A 25,172-nucleotide genomic window follows, 5' to 3' on the forward strand; every position below is an offset into this window, starting at 1 on the left:
CTATACACCACGATTTCACAGGAGGCTGCTTTACAAACAGTACAATCAATTTTATCTTCAAGATTGGACCCTCACAGTGTATTTTCCACTCAGTGTTTTATGAAATGGACCTCTTTAGTAATTCAAAATAATTATTTTTTCTTTCAAAATGATTTTATGAGCAAAAACAGGGGGTGGCCATGGGAGCTTCTTTGGTTCCCTCTATAGCCACTCTATTTATGGCTAATTTTGAGGAAACATATTTATTCATTGGAATATTTTTCATCTGTATTATTTTGGAGAAGGTTTTTGGATGATGAGTCATGCAGCAGCATTTTGAATGAAGAGGTGAGAGAGATGGGTGTGTGAGAGGCCTGAGAGAAGTACATTGCAGTAGTCTAAGTGCGACATGATGAGAGCATGGATAAGGGTTTTGGGTAGTGTGTTCATAAAGGAGAGGATGGATTTTGGTAATATTATAGAGGAGGAAGTGACAGGTTGTGGCAGTTTGTTGGATCTGAGCAGAGGAGAGAGAGGAGTCAAAGATCACCCCAAGGTTGCGAGCTGATGAGACAGGGAAGAGGATAGTGTTGTCCACAGAAATAGAGAATGGTGAGAGGAGGGAGGTGAGTTTAGGTGGAAACATAAGGAGTTCAGTTTTAGCCATATTCAGTTTGAGACATCCAAGCGGCAATGTTGGACAGGCAGGCTGAGATTTGGGCCTGAATTCCTGTAGAGATATCTGATGTGGAGAGGTATATCTGGGAGTCATCAGCCTAGAGGTGATATTGAAAACCATGAGACGAGATCAGTGTACCAAGAGAGCAGGTATATATGGAAAAGAGAGGGCCCAGGACGGAGCCTTGGGGGTACGCCAATAGACAATGGGATGGCAGTGGAGGAGAATCCACTGTAGCATACACTGAAAGTACAATGAAAGAAATAGGAAGAAAACCAGGAGAAAACAGAACCCTAGAATTCCAGTGAGGACAGCGTGTTGAGAAGGAAGTGGTGGTCAACAGTGTCGAAGGCAGCAGACGTATCGAGAAGAATGAGGATAGAGTCCACTGGATTGGGCCAGGAACAGGTCATTAGAGACTTTAGCAATGGCAGTTTCTGTAGAATGGAGAGGGCAAAAGCCCGATTGAAGTGGGTCAAGAATATTATGAGAAGAAAGTCCAGGCAATGGCGGTAAATAGCACATTCGAGTAGTTTGGCTAGGAAGGGGAAGAGAGAGATAGGGTGGTAGTTGGAGGGGTTTGTGGGATCTAGTGAGGGTTTTTTGAGGAGGAGTGATTACATCCCCTCTTTTTATGCTTTGTAAACTCTTTCTCTTCTCTCTTCCCATATTTTTTTAACTCTGTAAACCGTGTCGAGCTCCTCTTCAGTGGAGAAGATGCGGTATATAAACCTAAGGCTTAGTTTAGTTTAGTTTAGTTTAGAGTGTAGCTACGGCATGTTTGAAGACATCAGGAACTATAGCAGTGGAGAGTGAAAGGTTGAGAATGTGACAGATGGAAGCGATTACAGTGGGAGCAATAGATCAGAGTAGACGGGTAGGAATCGGATCAGAGGAACAGGTAGTGGGTTTGGAGGAGGAGAGAAGGTGAGCAGTTTCCTCTTCTGTGACTTCAGAAAAGGAAGAAAGGATTGTAGGGGTTATTGAAGGGAGATTGACAGAGTCAACAGTTGGAAGGGGTGGTGGTGGAGGTGACATGGTTGAGAATTCAAGATGGATCTTGTGAATCTTGTCTTGGAAGAACTCTGCCATCGTCTAAGGAGAAAGGGGAAAGTGAAGAGGGGATAGGAGATGGGGGTACTGAGTAGAGAGTTGAGTCTGGCAAAGAAACAGCGAGGGTTAGCACTAAGAGAGTTAGTTAAATGGTTGTAGTAGTCTTGTTTGGCAAGCGAGAGGGTAGATCGGAAGGATGTCAGCATGAATTTGAAATGAATGAAGTCGGCATGTGTGCAGGAGTTAAGCCAAAGACGTTCAGCAGCTCAGGCACAGGAGCGCAGGTAACAGATTTTGGGGGTCAATCAGGGCTGGGGTTTGGCATGTCTTACAGGATGTGAAATGGGAGGGGCAAGGGTATCAATAGAAGATGAGACAATGGAGTTATAGGAGAGGACAGTTTCATTGGTAATTTGTTTGACATAGTAGTAGAAAGGATGGATGAGACAGTGGTAGAGAGCATGTCAGGGTCAATAGCCTGAAGTTTCCTAAATGTATGGGTAGTGATTGTTGGGTTGGGGGGGAGGGTGATGAATTGTGAAGGTTAATAGCTGATGATCAGAGATGGTAAGATTCAAGGTGCAGAATTCAGTGAGAGAGCAGTTGGAGGAGAGGACAAGGTCAAGGCAGTGGCCTTTCTGGTGGGTAAGGGCAGTGGAGCACAGCTGAAGATCATATGAGGACGTTAGAGCAAGAAACCTGGATGTATAAGAGTCAGAAGGGTCATCAGCATGGATGTTGAAGTCACAGAGGATAAGGGAGAGAGATGAGGGTTCAATAAAGGAGGAGAGCCAGGAGTCAGTCAGTGAGGAAGGAGGAGGATTTATCAGGGGGTCGGTAAATGGCTGCTACTCTGAGAGACAGGGGGGTGAATAGACAGATGGAGTGAACTTCAAAGGAAGGATAACAGTGAGATTGAAGCAGAAGAAGGAGTTGATATTTACAAGATGGTGAAAGTAAGAGTCCAACACCACCTCCATGACCATCTGGGCGAGGCGTGTGTGAGAAAAGGTACCCTCCATGACACAGGGTGGCAGCTGAAGCAGAGTCCTCAGGGCAGATCCAGGTTTCAGTTATTGCTAGCAGGTGGAGCCTTCTAGAGATAAAGAGGTCGTGGAAGAAGGTAAGTTTGTTGGAGATGGAGCGGGCATTCCACATGGTACATGAGAAGGGCAGGAACTGGGGAGGACAGGAACAGAAATAAGACTGGTTAGATTGTGGTGTGAGCAAGAGAAGGAGTAGGAGGATACGAGTGAGTGTGAGCGCTGGTCTAGGTCCTGGCAACTCAGCTTCAATGCCAAAAAATGCAAAGTCATGCACCTGGACAGCCATAATCCATGCAAGACTTACACCCTTAATGGCGAGATCCTAACAAGAACTGAAGCAGAACGAGACTTAGGGATGATCGTCAGTGAGAACATGAAGACTGCCAATCAAGTGGAGCAAGCTTCATTCAAGGCAAGGCAAATCATAGGTTGCATACGCAGGAGTTTCGTCAGCCGTAAGCCTGAAGTCATTATGCCATTGTTTAGATCCATGGTGAGGCCCCATCTGGAATACTGTATGCAATTCTGGAGGCCGCATTACCGTAAGGATGTGCTGAGACTGGAGTCGGTCCAGAGAATGGCCACCCGGATGGTCTCGGGACTCAAGGATCTCCCGTACGAGGATCGGCTGGATAAGTTGCAGCTGTACTCACTCGAGGAACGCAGAGAGAGGGGTGACATGATCGAGACATTCAAGTATCTCACGGGCCGCATCGAGGTGGAAGAAGATATCTTCTTTTTCAAGGGTCCCGCAGCAACAAGGGGACATCCGTGGAAAATCAGGGGCGGGAAAATGCACGGGGACACCAGGAAATTCTTTTTCACTGAAAGGGTGGTTGATCGCTGGAATAGTCTTCTACTTCAGGTTATTGAGGCCAGCAGCGTGCCTGATTTTAAGGCCAAATGGGATAGACACGTGGGATCTATTCACAGAGAAAGTAGGGGAGGGTCATTGGGGTAGGCAGACTAGATGGGCCGTGGCCCTTATCTGCCGTCTATTTCTATGTTTCTATGAGAGAGGCATGGGGGCTACGCCATTTTTGAGATGCACATAAGTGGAGATTTCTGAATGAGAGGAAGAGAGTGAAGTAGCTTTAAGGCTGAGAAAAGGGTGGGGGAGAATAGGGAGGGTGAGGTGGTAAAGCTGAAGTGACTGGTGTGGTGATGGGAGGTTAAGTGGCTTGGGATGGGGAAGGTCAATAGCAGTAAGAGGAATTGATAAACAGGAGCCATTGGGGGAGGAGAGGGAGTGAGAAGTACCTGCCTCCTAATTAAATAGTGAAAATTGTCCTGGATATGATGGTGGAAGATAGAAGAGTGGTGCCAAGTCTCATAAAATGAAAGGAGGATAAATTTTTAAAAGTAAACTCACCATGGAGAGGCAGCACGTGAAAATCATGGCCATATATGAGTGCCACAGAAAAGTAAGGATAAGGAAGGGTATAAAATTTTTTGCTCATGCAGAATGAGTGAACAGAGCTATAGAAACCTTTAAAGGTACTGCTCCATTGTGCTTGGAGGAGGGTTTTTGGAAGGGAATAAGTTGATCGCAGGGATGTGTAAAACCTGGTTGGGTGAAAATCCTGTCAGTCAATGAATCTTTAAAGGTACTGCTCCATTGTGCTTGGAGGGATTTTGGCAAGGAATGAGTTGATCGCAGGGATGTGTAAAGCCTGGTTGGATGAAAATCCTGTCAGTCAATGAATCAAGAGGCACAAGATGTACATATATTAGATAAAATGAAAGCCCCTCTGGATGATTTTAAGTATCATGCAAAATTAATGTCAGAAAGATGTTTTAAGTGAGGATCAAGAGAATGTAATTAGGAGAGCTTATTTGTGAGCACGATATATAAATTGTGATCTCTTATTATAGTACCAAACAAAGGCATAGGAGGACAGAATAGCTGCTGTTTTTCCATTTCCCATTAATTCTTCTACATTAAGAGCTATAATTTGCAAGCATTGGTCTATTTTGACAATTTATGAGTTTGGAACTCCCCCAAATTTTGCATATCATAGGGGGAAACAATTGGAGAAAATATTGACTTACAGAAGACTGGATTATTTTTCAATTAATACTCCATTGACAGGTCATATGAAATGTGGTGCTTGTCAATAGTGCAAATCTAATATTGAAGGACTACTTCGAGAGGTCTTACATAGTAACAGGACTATTTGTTCAAAAACTAATACATCTTTTCATCTAAATGTGTCATCTATGTTATAATCTGCCCTTGTGAAAAATTTCACATTGGCAGATCAATGTGCTCAAGTTAGAACTCGCTTAACTGAACATAAATCCAGACTGAAAAATAAAACTACTTTGGCACCATTGGTGTTTCATTGGGAGCAAAAGGGGCATTCCTTTCAAGATTTTAAGTGGTGTGTTTTGGAATAAATTACTGTTGGGTGGGAGGGTAGTGATATTGAGACACTTAAATTATAAAGAACAGTGCTAGATTTTTGAAATGAAAACCCTGGAACCAAGAGGCTTAAATGCAGAATTGAACTGGATGTCTCTGACCTAAAAAAATGCCTACAAATGAATTCCACATTTTTGGTAATGTCAGAATGTATGCATGTGGATGGTAGCTTTAATTGCGGCTTGGTATGCTGTGTCACCATGTTGTTGGAGCAGTTGTACATATGCACTATGTTAAGTACTTAATATAAGTGCTTTTTTTGATTCTTGTTTGATTTTTGTGAATGAGCAAATTCTGTGTATTTTGGAACCAGGTTTTTTTGTGGGGGGAGGGTTGCGGGGGTTCAAACAACTTTGCCCTGATGCAGATTGTGAAACATGCATGTCAGGCAGTATGTTATTGAATGACAATTTGCTACTGAACAGCTCAAGATAAGTTTCTTTCTAAATTAAATCAACATGATATATGCATATGAAGTTTTTTGTATGAAATGTCTATTGAGCCAGTAAGGAACCTAGTGGCTGAGATTATTGCTCAACGGGAAAGTGTTTCCCATTTTGAGGATGGAGCCAGTCCATAGGAAGGCTACTAAAATGGTGCGTGGTCTTCATCATAAGGCGTATGAGGACAAACTTAAATATCTCAATCTATATACTTTGGAGGAAAGGCAGGAGAGGGGAGATATGATAGAGACATTTAAATAGATAAATAACTGCAGCAAAAAATGTTGCAACAATTTTATAAGCCAAGTGGTGGAAATACCCTTTGAAAAACCATTTAAGTAAAGTGGAGGAAAAAGCCTCTAGTTTTATATGCAGACAGCAACCCAATGCACAGTTATTAAATATTTTCCTATTTTGAAAGATTACATTTAGAGAAGTAGTGGAGTTTTTTTTGCCTATGATACAGATTAAGAACGTCTAAATAACTCATTGGGTTGCCGTCTGCATATAAAACTAGTTGAGGCTAGTGGGGGGGAGGGAAATGCTGCTGCACAGGGAAGGGTGGGAGGGAAATGCTGCTGCTGCACATGGAAGGGGGGAGAGGGAAAGGGGGCCAGGGTGCGAACTTGCTTTGCGGGAGGGGTGTACTGAGTGGCAGGGAGCAATCTTGGCTTGCTTTGGGGGGGGAGACAGAAGGGGGCCACGAAGAAAGGCAAAGAAAGGCAGGCAGGGACCATGGAGAGAGACAGAAAGACAGGCAGGCACCGCATGAGAATGAAAGACAGTCGGCAGGGAGAGAGACAGAAAGAAAGACAGACAGACAAAGGAGGTGAAAGAGAGAGAGACAGAAAGAAAGACAAAGGGGGCCAGGGAGAGGGAAAGACAGACAGACAGCGGGAGGGAGAGAGAGAGAAAGAAAGAAAGATAGACAGGGGAGAGAGAGCGACAGAAAGAAAGAGACAGGGGCAGGGAGAGAGACAGACAAAGGGGGCCAGGTAGAGAGACATACAGAAAGAAAGACATCTATTCTATTACCCGTTAATGTAACGGGCTTAAACACTAGTGTTTCTATATTTCATGATGGCAGATAAAGGCCAAATGGCCCATCTAGTCTGCCCATCCGCAGTAATAGTTGGAAGATAAGTTTGCGGATGTAATCATTAGGAGTAATCATTAGTGCAGACATGAAAACTGCCAATCAAGTGGAGAAGGCTTCATCCAAGGCAAGGCAGATAATGGGTTGTATCAATAGAGGTTTCGTCAGCCGAAAGCCTGAAGTCATAATGCCGTTGTATAGGGCCATGGTGAGACCTCATCTGGAATACTGTATGGAATTCTGGAGGCCACATTACTGTAAAGATGTGCGCAGAATTGAATCGGTTCAGCAGACGGCCACCAGGATGATCTTGGGGCTCAAGGGTCTCTCGTACGAAGAGAGACTGAACAAATTGCAGCTCTACACTCTCGAAGAATGTAGGGAGAGCGGAGACATGATTGAAACATTTAAGTACATCACGGGACGTGTTGAGGTGGAAGATGATATTTTCCTTCTCAAAGGACCCTCAGCCACAAGAGGGCACCCGCTCAAACTCAGGGGCGGAAAATTTCATAGCGACACCAGAAAGTATTTCTTCACAGAGAGAGTGGTTGATCATTGGAACAAGCTTCCAGTGCAGGTGATCGAGGCAAACAGCGTGCCAGACTTTAAGAATAAATGGGATACCTATGTGGGATCCCTACGAGGGTCGAGTTAAGGAAATTGGGTCATTAGGGCATAGACAGGGGGTGGGTCAGTAGAGTGGGCAGACTTGATGGGCTATAGCCCTTTTCTGCCATCATCTTCTATGTTTCTATGATGATATGAAGTTATTCAGAGTAGTGAAGACATAGGAGGATTGCGAAGATCTACAAAGTGACAATCAAGCTCGAGAAATGGGCAGCAACATGGCAAATGAGGTTCAACGTAGATAAGTTCAAAGTGATGCATGTCGGTAACAAAAATCTCATACACGAATACAGGATTTCCGGGGCGGTACTTGGAGAGACCGCTCAGGAAAGAGACTTGGGAGTTCTGATCGACAAGTCAATGAAGCTGTCTGCACAATGCGCTGCGGCAGCAAAAAGGGTGAACAGAATGCTAGGAATGATAAAGAAGGGGATCACAAACAAATCAGAGAAGGTTATCATGCCGCTGTACCAGCCATGGTGCACCCTCACCTGGAGTACTGCGTCCAGCACTTGTCGCCTTACATGAAGAAAGACATGGTACTACTCAAAAGAGTCCAGAGAAGAGTGACTAGAATGGTTAAGGTGCTGGAGGAGTTGCAGTGAGGGATTGGAGAAACTGGGCCTCTTTCCCTTGAAAAGAGGAGACTGAGAGGAGACATGATCGAAACATTCAAAATACTGAAGGGAATAGACTTAGTAGATAAATACAGACTGTTCACACTCTCCAAGGTAGGGAGAATGAGAGGGCACTCTCTAAAGTTGAAAGGGTTTCAAGACTAAGCTGGACAAGTTCCTGCTAAACTGGGACGTACACAGGTAAGGCTGGACTCATTTTAGAGCACTGGTCTTTGACCTGGGGGTCGCCACGTGAGCGGACTGCTGGGCACGATGGGCCACTGCTTTGACCCAGCAGCGGTAATTCTTATGTTTAGATCTAAAAGGGGTAGACTCAGGAACAATATCAAAAAATAGTTTTACACAGTAAGAGTGCTGGACACCTGGAATGCACAGAAAAAAGTAGTAGCAAAATTGTAAAAAGCAGGGCATAAAGATAGAAGAATTCTATAGAAGCCTGGTGTAGTTAGAAGTCTAAAAAGCAATAGTTGAAAGGTTATACAACAGAATAGGTGAATCTCTTCATAAAGGTGGGTAATAAATCCCATTAATAAAAGGGGATGAATATAGAATTCCCTATGAAGATTTGAATCTGCAACTAGCCAAAGTGCCTAAGGTGCTGTTGGACACGTCCTCCAGTGTGACCTCAGGATGCTCCCTATTTTGTACATTGATAAAAAGCATTTTCATTTAAGTTGGGTCATATGGGAGACATCTAGATACCTTCTTATCTCAATGCTCATAAATTATTTATCCAAAGTATGAAAGAAAAGAAACTTAATGAAATTTTTATCAGGCTCCAAGACAAGAGCAATCAGAAGAGTCCCTTTGAAGCTGCTGTGTTGGCAAAAGAAACCTTAAAACATAACTCATCTTAACAATACTGTAGATGGTAAAGCCTTATGCAGAAAGCAAATATTGCTCTAAATAATCTCTCTTAAAACATGGAAAGTTATTCTGATCTTTTGCTGAGAAACCAAACTCTAGAGAGTCCCTGACCTCAAAAATTAAACATAATACTTCAATTCTTACAGTCCGCAAATAACCTATCAGTTCCATGTGGTTAACAGTTAAAGTGACTTGGACAATCCTGGAATTACATAAAAAACAGACCTAAACTAATAATTTATCAAAATAATTAATGGAGTAAAGTCAAGATTTCAACAACAGATGCTCTTGAAATAAAATTGTCGTCATTACCTTTCTGAATAACTGATAGAGGGATATAGTTCTAGGTTAATCACAGCTTGATAATATAAAAATGTCAAAGATTTGAATGATTTGACCCTAGTTACTGCTGTAAAGCTTAACGTCATCTTTAGCCACTAAAGGAATTTCTGCTATAATGTACTTCTCCTAGGATCTTGTTATTTGCTGAATCTGTTTTTATTAGCTGAATTTAATTATTACTAAGTTTGTATTTTACTATCCCCCTATTCTACAAAACTGCACTAGCAGTTTCTAGCGTGGGGAGCTGCGCTGAATGGCCTGCGCTGCTCCCGACGCTCATAGAAACTCAATGAGCGTTGGGAGCAGCGCGGGCCATTCAGCGCAGCTCTCTGCACTAAAAAACGCTAGCACGGTTTCGAAGAAGAGGGGGTATGTTTTTAGTTGAATTTGTATTCTCTGTAGGTCTCAATTTGTGTATGTTCTTTTGTAATCCACCTAGTTGATAGGCGGAATAGAAATTTTTAAAATAAATAAAGCCTTATGAAATTACATGTCTCTACTTTCTGAACCAGGTGCTTTTAACATCTGCAAGAAAGTCAACAGCATCTTGTGTTTTATTCCAATTTTTTTTATTTTTTTTTCGTATTGATTGGATTTTACCTATGAAAGCCACAACATTTTTCAGTAAGTTCCTCCAGAGATCCTGAGCAGCTTGCCATACTGAGCACAAATATTCTGTAACATAATTACACCTATCTCTGGTGAAAATGATGGTGAGAGAGAACACCAGCAGCAGCTCCCTTTCTAGTAAGTGCTGAGGAAACATCAAGGCAGACTGTACAGAGAAAACAGCTTTGGCTCGCTTTTGGTCTGCTATCACAGGTATTTTTGTAATTCCTGTCCATTTCAGTTTAAAAGAATAATGAAGATCTACCTCTTTATTAATGCCTTTTCACTATGACAATTAGGTTCAGTTGTTCTGGGAAGGGCTAACTGTCTTTGAAGAACTATATTTGATTGTATATGCTTTATTATGTGCTGCTTCCCTGGTGCCATCGCCAGCAAAACGGTCAATATAACCATAAATCCCTCTAGCCATGTCTCGTCCTGCACTAAGACTGCAACAGCTTCCCCATGCTTCTAGGGAAACCTTACTCCATAAATCACTGAGTGCCATCAAGAGATGGGCATGAGACTCTAACATTACACCGATCAGTCAAAGCAACACTAACCCCATGGCTTTTCTTAATATATCTTTAAACAAACTTCAGCTGCTCATAATATATCCTGCAACCATTCCTTATCATGCTGCTTCAGAAAAAAAACTACAGACCATGGTCTTACCTGAATTCGTTGACGTCCTCAGAGATAGATTGGTGTACAACACCAAACTGGTTTAAATAACTATGTGGACTGGCTACATACCCCTAAGATCTTATTTCTATCTCTAGTCCCTCCTAGAGGGCCACAATCTAGTTGGGTTTTCAGGATTTCCCCAATGAATATGCATGAGATCTATTTGCATGCACTGCTTTCATGGTATGCTAATAGATCTCATGCATATTCATTGGGGAAATCCTGAAAACCCAACTGGATTGCGGCCTTCAAGGAAGGACTTTTTCACCCCTGCTCTAGAGGAAGCCAAGGAAACTGACACAAAAGTGTAGTTAAATATTCAAGACCTTGGGAGTGTTTTCACCTCTTACTAAATTGGTAAGATGACAACCAAAAGTCTCCCCGAATAACAAGTGACTGGCCATTTTATTGGGATCATGACATCATCAATTCATTATTAAACATACATAGTAGGTACATCTTCCAATTACAAATTGCACACTTCAGCAATATTCTATTGGTTCTATTCAAGTCACATGGTTTTTGGTAATTTCCCTTAGCAACTATAATGGCTTAACTCATCACATGCTATTGATTTCACCCATCAGCAATAGAAGTGAACATGTTCATCAAGGACATGCTGACCTTGTTGACATGCTCTATTCTATTGCAAACATCTATTTTACAAAAACTAACATTTGCTAGACAATATATCTCTGTAGGCTACAATTGCATGGTTAGTCACATGATTTCCCCTAATTCTATAAGACATCCCTATGTCATACTGGTAAAAAGCTAAATCTTGCCTCCCTAAGCATTTGTCAAGGGAACAGTACAAAATATGTTAGTTCTGAGGTCAGTGTGCCCCTAGTTATGACTTTGAGCTACAATTCAACTGCCATGTTTGGGTTATCACATACATGAAACCTAAATATTTCTCACTCTGATAACAAACAATATGTACTCTGCGTGCTATCCATATTATGCTGTATCTCAACTCTCTGAAGCATTTCTACCATTCAGGTACATCTATAAGGCCTTAAATAAAATTGTATCTAATACATATTGTTTATGGCCCCCCCTTTGTATCCTGCTTAATACAATTAGCACAATCAGTATCAGATAACAAGGCAATATTCAATCAACCAATTAGAGAAATTTGTCTACTCAGCTGTAAATTTCCGCCATAACTACCAGCAAATAAGGACAATTTGTTATATTCTTATATCCAACAGAAGCTCTCAAATATTAAACATAATGCAGGACATTGTCTCCTTCACTGTAAGATCTCTAAGATATAGGCATAGCTTTGGGGGAGGTGGGGAATGCCACAAGGGTATAGGAGTATTTTTCCTCTGTTCTACTGCTGCCGCCGCCACCAAAGCACCTTGCTTCTCTCTCCTTTCTCTTCCAATCTCCCCACAAAGCTCCTTCCCTTTGGTAGCTCCTTCATCTAGTCAGGCTGTAGAAGCAAGAACAGTGGATATAGAAATATAAGGTACCATGAGGAGGCTTCTAGTCTCTGAATTCAGGAGGGCTCTGCTAGCATCCCACCCCTCTGATTCAGAACATAAGAATAGCCATACCAAGGGTCCATCTGGCCCAGTACCCAGCAGTAGCCAATCCAGGTCACAAGTACCTGGCAGAAACCCAAATAGCAACATTCTGTGCTACCGATCCCAGGGCAAGCAGTGGCCTCCTCCATGTCTATCTCAATATCAGACTATGGACTTTTCCTCCAGGAACTCGTCCAAACTTTTAAAACTCAGAAACATTAATCGCTATTATCAAATCCTTTGGTAACAAGTTCCAGAGGTCAACTATTCATTGGGTGAAAAAAATATTTCCTCCTATTTTTTTAAAAAGTATTTCCATAGCGTCTCTCATTTTTTGGACTTTTTGAGAAAGTGAAAAATCACTTCACATTTACCCATTCTACACCACTCAGGATTTTGTGGGGCTCAATCATATCCCCCCCCCCCCCCAAGCTATCTCTTTTGCAAGCTGAAAAGCCCTTTCTTTATACCAGAGGAGGTCCATCCACTTTATCATTCTGGTTGCTCTTATTTAAGAGGGACGGTGTTGCTCATTGGTAAAGCTGCTGCCTCTGTACCCAGAGATCAAATCCCAGTACTGCTCCTTGTGATAAGACACTTAATCCTCCTCGTGGGCAAGTCACTGAGGGGCAGATTCCCAAAACAAAAATCTGCCTTTAATGTGCTCGCTAAACCATTTCCAGCCCATAGGAGGAGCCTTAAACAACCTGGGCCAATCAGAGCCTCAGGCCCCTCCCAGGATGCACTTGGGAAGGGAAGGCCCACCATTTTGAAGAGGCAGGCCTGTTGACTGGAGGGAGTAGGCATCCCTCCGGCCAGTCATCGTAAGTAAGGGAGATGGCAGTCAGAGGCATGGAGGTGTCAGGTGGTTGCATGGCAGTGGGAGAGAGTGGGCATCTCTCCCCCTGCCAGGGGGTGTGTCAGGTAGTGCGTTGCTTGGTGGCAGGAGGGAGTGGGAATATCTCCCACTGCAGGGGGTTTGTGTCAGGTGGGGGAGGGGTCACTTGACATCAGCGGCGGGAATGGGCATCTCTCCCACTGTCTGGGGGATATCGGATGGGGGTTCTTGACTTGCTTCCGGTCCCTTGTACGCTGCTTCAAAGCATAAGAAGACTATGATCTTTGTAAGGCAGGTCGATTATAAGGAGCAAATCTGTGTTTCAGATAATACAGCTGAAAAAATTGCAGATGGTATGCTCTTCAATATGAAAAAGAGGAGGAAGGATGACAAAATTGTTAAGTTTGCTCCGTAGGATGTGCTGAGAGTTCCCTACTTGTCGAGGAGTCTTCCTTAAATTGTGAGACTGTGGCCTGTACCTTTTCTCCAAAAAGACTGTACCCTGAGCAAGGAGTATCTGCTAGTCTATCGTGAAGGTCTTCTCTAAGATCTGATGCTCTAAGCCAAGGGTGTCCAACCCGCAGCCCCATGAAGTATTTTGTGCAACCCCGCTCGTGCTCAAGGGTGATGCAGTGTTTTCCTCTGCCAACCCTGGGTGTTTACCATCTTGCCGGCTCCCTCCTCCGTCTTGCTGCAGCGTTTGCTCAAAGCTGCGAGCAGCGGATCCTATTTGCCTCTTGCAGCTGACATGGAAGTGTTCCCTCTGATGTCGTGATGTCAGAGGGAATGCTTCCAGATCAGCCACAGGAGGCGCGTGAAAGCCGCTGCCCATGGTTTTGAGCGAACACTGCAGCAAGATGGAGGAGGGAGCAGGCAAGACGGTAAACACCCGCGGCACAGATCTCCCATTTCACTCTCACTTAAAGCAACAGAGATTCTTCAGGAACAAAGCATTTTAAATTTGCCAGCACTGTTCACTGGAAGTGTTTCCTGAGGATCCCCAATCCTCAGGAAACACTTCCGGTAAACAAGCTCCGGAAGTGACAAAAGATGCCTTGATAGAACCTCTGAGGCAAGATAGTTTGGTGATTCTTAGAGAGGGTCGTAATACTGCTAGGCGGCATTGAATATTGAACAGTGCTAGCAAATTTAAAATGCTTTGTTCCTGAAGATGCTCTGTTGCTTTAAATGAGAGCGAAACGGAGATCTTTTGTCGTTTGTTTCCAGATGGCCGGGTAGAGAATCTACACCCAAGCTAAGTACTATAATGATGATGCTAACATCATAAATTTAAAATAAGGATAAAAATGAATGCAAGAAATGAATTATAAGCGAATTACACAAAAAGATAAAAGTTTCATATATATTAAATTGAATAATGTAAAGAGTTTAAAGGACCGATGATAGCTCGCAAGATAGTTATGAGCCAAGACTAGTTCAACGGGTGACATAGCTGCGAGCACTTGAGATCCAAAAAATCTCTTAGTTTAGCATCAGCCTACTTTATTGAAGATTAATAGTGTGTTTCACAAGTTTTCAGAAGGGATTATTATTCTCTAGTGAGAAGCATAAAAAGACTTTCTGTCAAATTACTCCTTTATGCCAAATTACAAGAGACAGAGCTTGTTTGCTTCTCCCTCTTCTACTGATAAGAGAAGCCAACGTTGGAGTCCTCTGAGATATTTCTGATACATTATTAAAGCTATAGAACACGTACAAGGGTAGTTTGAAAAGTATGGTAAAAAAAGCACCTTAAACGATGTAATCTCCATCAAGGGAAAGCCATTAAAATGGTCAGTGGTCTTTGTCATAAGGGGACAGACTTAAAGATCTCAATATGTAGACTTTGGAGGAAAGGCGGGAGAGTGGAGATATAATAGAGACATTTAAATACCGACTTGGCGTAAATACACATGAGTTGAGTCTCTTTCATTTGAAAAGAAGCTCTGGAAGAGAGGGCATAAGATGAAGTTAAGAGGTGATAGACTCAGGAGTAATCTAAGGAAATACTTTTATACATAAAGGTTGGTAGTTGCATGGAATAGTCTCCTGGTAGAGCCAGAGTCTATGTCTGAATTCAAGAAAGCATGGGACAGGCATGTGGGATCTCTTATGGCGGAGATAATGATTACTGTGGATGAGGCTGACTGGCCTTTATCTACCATCATGTTTCTATGTAAGGGCTATACATTTAATCCAGCAAGTTTCCAGTTTTTTCATAAGCTATTTTTCCTACAAACTGGAAACTCACTGGACTAAGTGTATGGCTCTTGACAGAGACTATGTTGTTTAACTTGCTTCTTTACCAAACTTTTCAAGCCACCCTCATAGACTACTAGCTGATATCAGAATCTCTCACTCCTGCTCACTCTCTGGTTATTGAGATGATAAAATTCCAGTTTATGGTGTCTGGATCTCCATTCTTCTGGATTACTGAAAGTACTGGCTGCTACTCAAGTCGACGAGATACATGTTGATGGTCAGTGTATCAAAATTTGAATAAACTTGAAAACTTGGTATTAGTGCTTCCTTTCCATTTATAATATACCACAGCTGCTTTCATATTAAGAAGGACCTTCCCTAAGTCCTGCCCTAAAGTTTTGAAATATCTGTCTTTTTTTTTTTTTTTTTTTTTAATTATATATTTATTTTTTAAGTTCAAAATTTTAATTTAGTTTGAAGATTATAGAAAGGTAATAACAAGAAGAAATAAAATTTGGAGTGTATACAACAGCTCAGATCAAATAGTCATACATGGTGAGGGGCACCGAGGGACCAATTTTCAGACTGGATATGCAATCTAGGGAGGTCTGCTGTCTGCCTGGAGCCAGGATACAAGATGTCACTGCCAGTCTGGATAGACTACTCACGCCTCGAGACCACTTTCCTATGCTTCTTGTCCACATAGGAACCAACGACACTGCCAGGAACACGCCAGAGACCATTACCAGAGACTTTGGAGCACTGGGTGAGAGGCTGAAGCGGACAGGAGCGCAGGTGGTTTTCTCATCGATCCTCCCAGTTAGAGGCAAGGGAAGAGCCAGAGATGAATGTATCCTGAGGACGAACGAGTGGCTACAGGGATGGTGCCGGGATATGAACTTCGGATTCCTAAACCATGGGGAAGCGCTACAAGGACTTCAGGGACCAGACGGACTCCTTCTGACCAGTAGGGGTAAGAACGTCTTTGGACACCGACTAGCCCGCCTGCTTCACAGGGCTTTAAACTAGGTAAGTCGGGGGAGGTTATCCATTCACATATTAGTGCAGAAAGAAATTATCCTGATGAGGTGAGTCGAAACTCCGCTTCCATGTCCAAGGTAAGTACCCACATTGCAAACAGTTCTTTAGGAGTCACACCGACTCAGGTAGGATACGCCTCACAGGGACTTAGCAAACACAAGATATGGAAGGCCATGTATGTCAATGTACACAGTTTAGGTAACAAAATTCTAGAATTGGAGGCTGAAATAAGGAATGCTGACCTAGATGTGGTGGCAATATCTGAAACTTGGTTCACGGACTCACATGGGTGGGATATGGCTATACCGGGCTACAATCTACTTCGTCAGGACAGAGAGGGCAGGTTAGGAGGGGGGTTTGCTCTATACATTAAAGAGGACATCAAAACCACCAGGATCACAGATGTCAAGTACACCGGGGAGTCCCTCTGGGTAAACCTGGCAAGAGGCAGAGAAAAATGCCTGTATCTAGGTGTGGTATACAGACCCCCAAGACAACTGGAAGACATGGACACAGAATTAATTGAAGACATAGAGAATATCACTCTACGAGGAGAAGCTGTACTGCTAGGGGACTTCAATATGCCTGATGCAGACTGGAACTCATTTTCAGCGACAACCAGCGGTAGCAGGAGGCTCTTAACCTCCATAAAGGGAGCACTTCTCAAACAAATGGTAACGGAGCCCACTAGGGCCCAGGCAATCCTCGACCTGGTACTCACCAACGGGGAGAGCAGCTCAGAGGTCTCAGTAGGAGATACACTAGCCTCCAGCGACCACAACATAGTATGGTTCAACCTTAGGAAAGGCTTCCCTAGATCAAACACGAAAACAAAGGTACTCAATTTCCGGGGCACAGACTTCGCACGCATGGGAGATTTCGTCCATCGGACGCTGCAGGACCAAGCGGAGACCGATGATGTAGAAGCTAAGTGGTTAACACTGAAATCAACCATACATGAAGCAACTAGCCGCTTCATAAAATCAGTAAATAAACGACAAAGAAACAATAAACCCCAATGGTTCACCGCGGAGATCTCGCACCTCATTAAGGAGAAGAAAAAAGCGTTTCTCTCCTACAAGCGCACAGAGAAAAGAGAGGCAAAGGTAGAATATAGGACCAGGTCTACAGCGGTCAAAATGGCAGTTAGGGAGGCAAAACTTCGAGTGGAAGAAATTCTGGCAAAAAACATTAAAAAGGGGGACAAATCCTTCTTCAGGTATATTAGTGACAGAAAAAGGAACACAGGCGGGATAGTACGCCTTAGAAGGCTGGACGGAAGTTACGTGGAAGCAGATTCCGATAAAGCCGAACTACTGAATGAATACTTCTGCTCAGTCTTCACCTGTGAGGCACCGGAACACGGTCCGTAGTTTAAGGCAACACAAAGCACAGAAGACCCGTTTCAGAATTTTCAGTTCACACCAGGTGAAGTTTACAGTGAACTGGCAAGACTCAAGGTGAACAAAGCCATGGGACCAGACAATTTGCACCCAAGAACATTACAGACTCGTAGTCCAATCCCTAGTCCTAAGTCTAATGGACTATTGCAATATTCTCTACCTTCCTTGTCCCACCTACTTAATAAAACAACTACAGACCGTGCAAAACACTGCCCTCAGACTGATCTATTCCCTTGGAAAATTTGACCACATCACCAACGCTTTCCTAGATTCACACTGGCTTCCAATACAAGCCCGCATCCAATTCAAACTCTACTGCATATTATTCAAAACATTAAACGGAACGGCACCCACCTACCTAAACAACCGCCTAAACAGGAACCTCTCATCCAGACAGAGGAGAACCCAATCCCCCTTCTCCCACCCCCCTTATAAAGGAACCAAGCGCAAAAAGATGTACGACAACCTACTAGCAACACATGCAGCTAAATTGGACCCCTCAATCACAAACTTACTGACAGCATCAACGGACATCAAAGCTTTCCGAAAAGAAATCAAAACACTGCTATTTAAGAAATTCATCCAAATGTACTAACCCCTTTTTCTTTTCCCCTCTCTCCCCCTCCCAGTATCTTCCCTTCAAAATTGTTTCAGACCTAACGCTTTTAATTGTATTCATCTTCCTGGAAATGTCTAGCTATCTTCTTGTTGTATTAGGCCCAATGTCTTTAATTGTATCCCTCATCCTGGAAATGTCCAGTTATCTTTTGATGTAATCCGCTTAGAACTGCAAGGTACAGGCGGAATAGAAGTCATTAATGTAATATAATGTAACTCCTTGTAGAACTCTACAGTTAAACCATCCGGTCCCGGTGATTTTTTAAGAGCCATAGAGTTGATAACTAGAGAGAGTTCAGAGAGGATTATTGGTTCATCTAAGAGGTCGTTGTCCTCACTGTCAAGTCGAGGGTGTGGAATGTTGTTCAAAAAGTCCGGGATCAGTTGCGGACAAATGAGCTCAGACGTGTAGAGTTTCTTGTAGAAAGTCATAAAGGCTTTGGAAATAGCAGAGGATTCAGTGATTTCCTCATCAGACTCTAATTTAATAGTGGTGTTAAGGGATTTTTCTTCGCGCTTTTTAAGAAAGTTAGCCAGGAGGTGACCACATTTATTGTTCTCAGCAAAGTAGGAAGCTGATTGTTGGAATATTGCATGCGAAGCTTTTCTGCTCAAGGCAGAATTGTATTGGAAACGGGCCTTGTTAAGGCAGAGTAGTAGGTTGATATCAGACGGTGTTTGTTGATGTTGAGCCTCAAGACATCTAATTTCATCCTCAATTAGCTTCTTTTCTTCCTTCAATTCTTTGTGTTTATTAGCTGTGTGGTTTATTATAACTCTGATAAAGGCTTTGAAAGCGTCCCAGCAGCATGTCCAAGAGGTATGCTCAGGTGTATTAAACAGGAAAAACTCTTGGATCTGAGTTCTAATCAGATCACAAAACTGCTTGTCTTGTAATAGGGCATTATTAAAGTGCCACTGCTTAGGTTGTGTAAGATGAGACCTGATTTTGATCTGAATAGTAATAGCTGCGTGATCAGAGACTATTATAGGCAAGATGTTTGTATCCATTGTAGAAGCACATAAGGAGTCGCTAATCAGGAAGGTCTATTCGAGAGTATGATGAATGGGGAGGTGAGAAAAAGGTGAACGCCTCCACATTGGCGTGCATGTGTCTCCAGATATCAGTTAATCTAGTGTTGCTAATCAGCTCCTTGAAGGCATACTAAGATTTTGATTTTTTGTATGCACAATTTGATTTTCTATCCCTAGTAGGGTCCAAGACCAAATTAAAGTCCCCTGCTACAATCAGTTGAGAATCCACCTCCTCCAAAAGCGATTCAGTTACACCATGAAAAAAGTCTGGGCAGTCCAAATTTGGACCATAGATATTAAACAGACAAAGCCTCTCCCCCGCATTGTGGATCGTAACCTTGACCCATCTTCTATTGAGATCCGTGGAGAAAGAGAGTATAGAATTATCACTCTTATTCCTTATTAGGGTTAGTACTCCCCCTCTGCGGTCTATAGCTGTACCGAGAGCAGATGCAAAGAGGCAGGCAGACCTCCAGGCTGTGAATGCATGGTTGAGGAGATGGTGCCAGGAGGAAGGCTTCCACTTTGTGAGGAACTGGACGTCCTTCTGGGGAAAGAGTAAGCTCTACCGGCGGGACGGCCTGCACCTGAGCACAGCGGGAACTAGACTACTGGCAGCCAATGTGAGGAAGGAGATCGAGAGGGCTTTAAACTGAGGAGAGGGGGAAAGCCGACAGCTGATCTGATGTTGAAGCTTCGGACAACAGCATCCAGAACAGATGCTGAACGGGCTGACTGCAAGGAGGAAGTAGAGAGACCGGTGGATCTTATGATCAGACAGCGAGGGAAACATCAGGTAAAGGGAGCTTGCTGGGAGGAGACTAAGGGGCATGGAGACACAAGGGGACTGGGTGGCACGAGGGCGAAAGCTGAGGGCAATATAGGGGTGCCACAAGGCGAGGGGGATCAAACGGAGGTTCAAGGGATGATAGCCCAGGAGGGGGCCGGTAGGGCTAGAAAACCCAGAGGAAAAGCGGGGAAGTGGGGTGGCGGAAATGTGGGGAAACCGAAAGCTACGAGGGTAAAGGCTGAGGGCAAAGCAGAAGCACAGGGAACAGGAGAACTGCCCGAAGTTCAAGGGGAGGCGGCCCAGGAAAATACAGAGGTGGAGGAAAAACGACGGGACCTGCGGTGCTTGTACGCAAATGCAAGAAGCCTCATGGCCAAGATGGATGAACTAGAGGTCGTGGCCAAGGGGGAAGACCTGGATATAATTGGAATTACAGAAACATGGTGGACAGAGGAGAATCAATGGGATGTGGCGCTGCCGGGGTACAAGCTCTACAGGAGGGACAGGACCCAAAAGAAGGGGGGAGGCATAGCACTTTATATAAAGGACTCTATCTACTCGGTCAGGATGTATATGGCAAAGAAGGCAGAGGGGCTGGAATCGCTATGGGTCAAATTGCCGGGAAACAAGGGTGCAGGCATAAAACTGGGGCTGTACTATCGCCCACCTGGTACGCCGGAAGGAGTCGGACACGACTTGGAAGCTGAACTGAGACAAGAATGCAGGACTGGATGTGTAACAGTGATGGGGGACTTCAACTACCCGGGGATTGACTGGAGTATGGGTCACTCCAACTGCACTAGGGAAACAGGATTTGTAGAAGCTGTGAGGGACTGCTTCATGGAGCAACTAGTCAGGGAACCGACGCGAGGGAGTGCTACTCTTGACCTCATCCTAAACGGACTAGGGGGGCCTGCAAGAGGGGTAGAAGTGGGAGGACCACTAGGCAACAGTGACCACAACGCGATCAGATTCACATTGGAAAGGGAGACACCCACGGTAAGGAGGACCGCAACAACTGCGCTCAACTTCAGGAAAGGGAACTATGTTGCTATGAGGGAAATGGTGGGGAGGAAGCTCAGAAACATCCTTAGGATGGAGACTGTAGGAAGCGCCTGGACCCTATTCAGGGACACCCTGCAGGAAGCACAAAGAATGTACGTCCCCAGTTTCAGGAAAGGCGGCAAGAACAAGCGGTCAAAGGACCCGATTTGGATCTCAGCAGAAGTAAAGAGGGCAATAAATGACAAAAAAGTATCCTTCCGGAGATGGAAAAAGGACCCAACGGAGGAAAATCACCAGGCGCACAGGAAATGCCAAAAGGAATGCCACCGAGAAGTTAGAAAAGCAAAAGGGAAATACGAAGAGGGGCTGGCCAGGGAGGCGAAAAACTTCAAGGCATTCTTCAGTTACGTAAAGGGGAAGCGACCAGCGAGAGAGGAGGTGGGGCCGTTGGACGATGGGGACAGGAAGGGAGTGATTAAGGAGGATAAAGAGGTAGCTGAGAGGTTGAACACGTTCTTCTCGTCGGTTTTCACGAGAGAAGACACATCTAATATACCGGACTCAGAGGAGCTCATGAGTGGGGAACAGGCTGAAAAATTGAAACACATAGAGGTAAGTAAGGAGGATGTCCTCAAACAGATAGACAGGTTAAAATGCGGCAAATCGCCGGGCCCGGACGGGATCCACCCAAGGGTTCTAAAGGAACTAAGACAAGAAATAGCGGGCACAATCCAGCATGTTTGCAACCTATCCTTGAAAACTGGAGAGGTACCAGAGGACTGGAAATTGGCGAATGTCACACCCATCTTCAAGAAGGGATCGAGGGGTGACGCCGGGAACTACAGGCCTGACTTCAGTTATAGGGAAGATGGTGGAAGCTATGATCAAGGACAGTATTTGCGAGCACATCGAGGGAAATGGCCTACTGAGAACAAGCCAGCACGGATTCTGTAAGGGAAGGTCATGCTTAACGAACCTTCTGTACTTCTTTGAGGGAATAAGCAGTCGGGTGGACAATGGGGAACCTATAGACATCATTTACCTCGATTTTCAAAAGGCTTTCGACAAGGTGCCACATGAAAGGCTGCTTAGGAAGCTGTGGAACCACGGGGTGGGAGGGGATGTGCACAGATGGATCGAGCACTGGTTGTCGGGTAGACTGCAGAGGGTCGGAGTAAAGGGACAATATTCTGACTGGCGGGGAGTCACGAGCGGTGTGCCACAGGGATCGGTGCTGGGGCCGTTACTCTTCAACATATTTATCAATGACCTGGAAAAGGAGGCAAAGTGCGAGGTTATAAAATTTGCAGACGATACCAAACTGTGCGGCAGAGTTAGGTCCAGGGAGGAGTGTGAGGACCTACAAAGGGACCTGGACAAACTGGAAGACTGGGCAAACAAATGGCAAATGCGCTTTAACGTGGAAAAATGCAAGGTCATGCATATAGGGAAAAAGAACCCGTTGTTCAACTACAAATTGGGGGGGGGGCATTGTTGGGAGACAGCAGTCTTGAGAGAGACTTGGGTGTGCTGGTGGATGCATCACTGAAACCATCTGCACAGTGCGCAGCAGCCTCGAAAAAAGCCAACAGGATGCTGGGCATCATAAAGAGGGGCATAACAACCAGGACGCGGGAAGTCATCATGCCATTGTATCGAGCGATGGTGCGTCCACATCTGGAATACTGCGTTCAATATTGGTCGCCGTACCTCAAGAAGGACATGGCAGTACTTGAGAGAGTCCAAAGGAGAGCAATGAAACTGGTAAGAGGACTGGAACACTGCCCATACGCTGAGAGGTTGGATAGGCTGGGACTCTTCTCTCTGGAAAAAAGGAGGCTCAGGGGAGATATGATAGAGACCTTCAAGATCATGAGGGGCATAGAGAGGGTGGATAGGGACAGATTCTTCAGGCTGAAGGGGACAACAGGTACGAGGGGGCATTCGGAGAAACTGAAGGGAGATAGGTTCAAAACAAATGCAAGGAAGTTTTTTTTCACACAAAGGGTCGTGGACACTTGGAATGCGCTACCGGAGGAAGTGATCAGGCAGAGTACGGTACAGGGATTCAAACAGGGATTGGACGGATTTCTGAGGGATAAGGGGATCGTGGGATACTGAGAGAGGTGCTGGGATGTAACACAAGTATAGAAAGCTAACCAGGAAATAAGTATAGAAACCAAATCAGGTCGTGCATGTGCAAGACCGGAGGGTTAGGACTCCGGTGGGAAGATAGGACTTCAATGAGAAACCAAGGTGGCAAGGGAGCCCCTTCTGGTGATTCAGACAGGTCGTGACCTGTTTGGGCCGCCGCGGGAGCGGACTGCCGGGCAGGATGGACCTGTGGTCTGACCCGGCGGAGGCACTGCTTATGTTCTTATGTTCTTAAAAGTATGGCAGCAGGGCCCACGGGGGTTGAACCTTGGCTGAAGCAGCATTGTCCAAGTGGGATTCCTGCAGCATAACAATATCAGGATTGTAGTTGTCAAGATAGGTTAAGATCTTTTTCAATTTAGTTTTGTTAAGACCTTTTGGGTTCAGTGAAATAATTTTAAGAGACATAACAATGCATATAAATGATTCTAGGTATGAATAGGTGAACATATGTATATTGTGCCATTGGTAACATCTCAGTCCAAGTCTGTCATTACATTTCTAACTCGTGGTTTGGTAGAACGTTACTTTTAGTGAATGAGACCTTGTCTCTTGATACCTTATTTTTATATTATTTTCCTCTCCTATTATGTTGTTCCTTTCTAGTTGTTTATGGACTTTGTGCCATTAAAGTAGTTAAAACAATTTAATAAAACCTGAAACCTGATGATGGATTGTATGCATCTAACGCTCTTCTTTTCTTTACTTGCAGGAATTTGATGCCCCGAACATTAGAAAATCAGATTACAATGGAGAAAACTCCCAGTTACTTTGTCACCAAAGAGGCACCAAAGCGAATTTTCAGCATGTGCAAGGAGATAAAGCTGATCATTGTGGTAAGGAATCCTGTGACCCGAGCCATCTCAGACTACACACAAACATTATCCAAGAAGCCAGACATTCCAACCTTTCAGGACTTAGCATTTAAAAACTGGACTTTGGGTCTGGTGGATACCTCATGGAATGCAATCCGTATTGGCATGTATGTGCTTCATTTGGAGTCCTGGCTACGATACTTTCCCATATCACAAATCCACTTTGTAAGTGGAGAAAAGCTCATTACAGACCCGGCTGGGGAAATGGGCAGAATTCAGGATTTCCTGGGTATCAAAAGGATCATTAAGGAGAAACACTTTTATTTCAATAAAACTAAAGGTTTTCCCTGCTTAAAGAAGACAGAAGATACTAGTTTACCACGGTGCCTAGGAAAATCTAAAGGAAGAACTCATGTCCAAATCGACCAAGAGGTGATAGATCAACTTCGAGACTTTTATAGGCCATACAATGTGAAATTTTATGAAACAGTAGGCCAGGATTTTCATTGGGAATAAATGTACAGTATTTGGATTAAATCCACCCTGAGCAAGAATTCCTTGAAGTAGAGAAGTCAACTCTGAAGAGGTTCTCGAAGAATTAGCTTCCTGAGAGATTAAGCAAAGTTTAAAATTATAAAAGAATAAAAAAATTAAATATTTACTACAAACGACCTACTGAAAATTCTTCACCCTTGTTCCCCGATTCTCAAGAATCACATGCATTTATTCACATGCATTAATTCACATGCATTAATATAGCTACATAGTTATCAAATGACATGATGTCAATGAAAATGACGAAAAACATGAAATTTCATGCTTTTTTCATAATAGTACTCACCATTTTGAAAGTGTGCCCTTTTTTTTTTTTTTTTTTTTGCAGAGTAAATGCTCTTAACATTACACTGAATGAAAAAAAAAATCACATTTATTTATTTATTCGATTTTTTTAGCCCATCCTCCCAAAGGAGCCCAGAACGGGTTACAAAGTACATCCATAATAATCCAGACAGAGCAGAGATGACAGTTTACATAAATTACAATATAGACATGACAATAAAATATATGTACTAAGTAGCATCTGGTGAGATTAAGTGACATAGGTGCGTTGACTGGGTGGCATTTCAGGGTGAATGACTTTAAGGCGCTGGGTTAGTAAAGAGGAAGGTTTTCACGGCCTTCCTGAAGTTCCAGAGTCCATCTAGTGATCTGACAGATGGAGGAATTGTGTGCCAAAGTTTG

The 25,172-nt window shown here is 43.8% G+C and overlaps 2 protein-coding genes across 2 annotated transcripts in view; one reads left to right on the forward strand and one right to left on the reverse strand.

Moving 5' to 3' along the window:
- Positions 1-24,446, forward strand: part of LOC117345550 (heparan sulfate glucosamine 3-O-sulfotransferase 2-like) — a 44,479-nt gene extending 20,033 nt beyond the window's left edge. The window contains exon 2 of the mRNA XM_033914361.1: positions 23,828-24,446. Coding sequence (XP_033770252.1) covers positions 23,828-24,446 — 619 coding nt within the window. The remainder of the gene's footprint in view (positions 1-23,827) is intronic.
- USP31 (ubiquitin specific peptidase 31) overlaps positions 1-25,172 on the reverse strand; it is a 377,558-nt gene that overhangs the window by 51,124 nt on the left and 301,262 nt on the right. The window lies entirely within an intron of this gene.

Source organism: Geotrypetes seraphini, chromosome 11 (assembly GCF_902459505.1).
Source record: "Geotrypetes seraphini chromosome 11, aGeoSer1.1, whole genome shotgun sequence".
In the NCBI taxonomy this organism is placed as follows: Eukaryota; Metazoa; Chordata; class Amphibia; order Gymnophiona; family Dermophiidae; genus Geotrypetes; species Geotrypetes seraphini.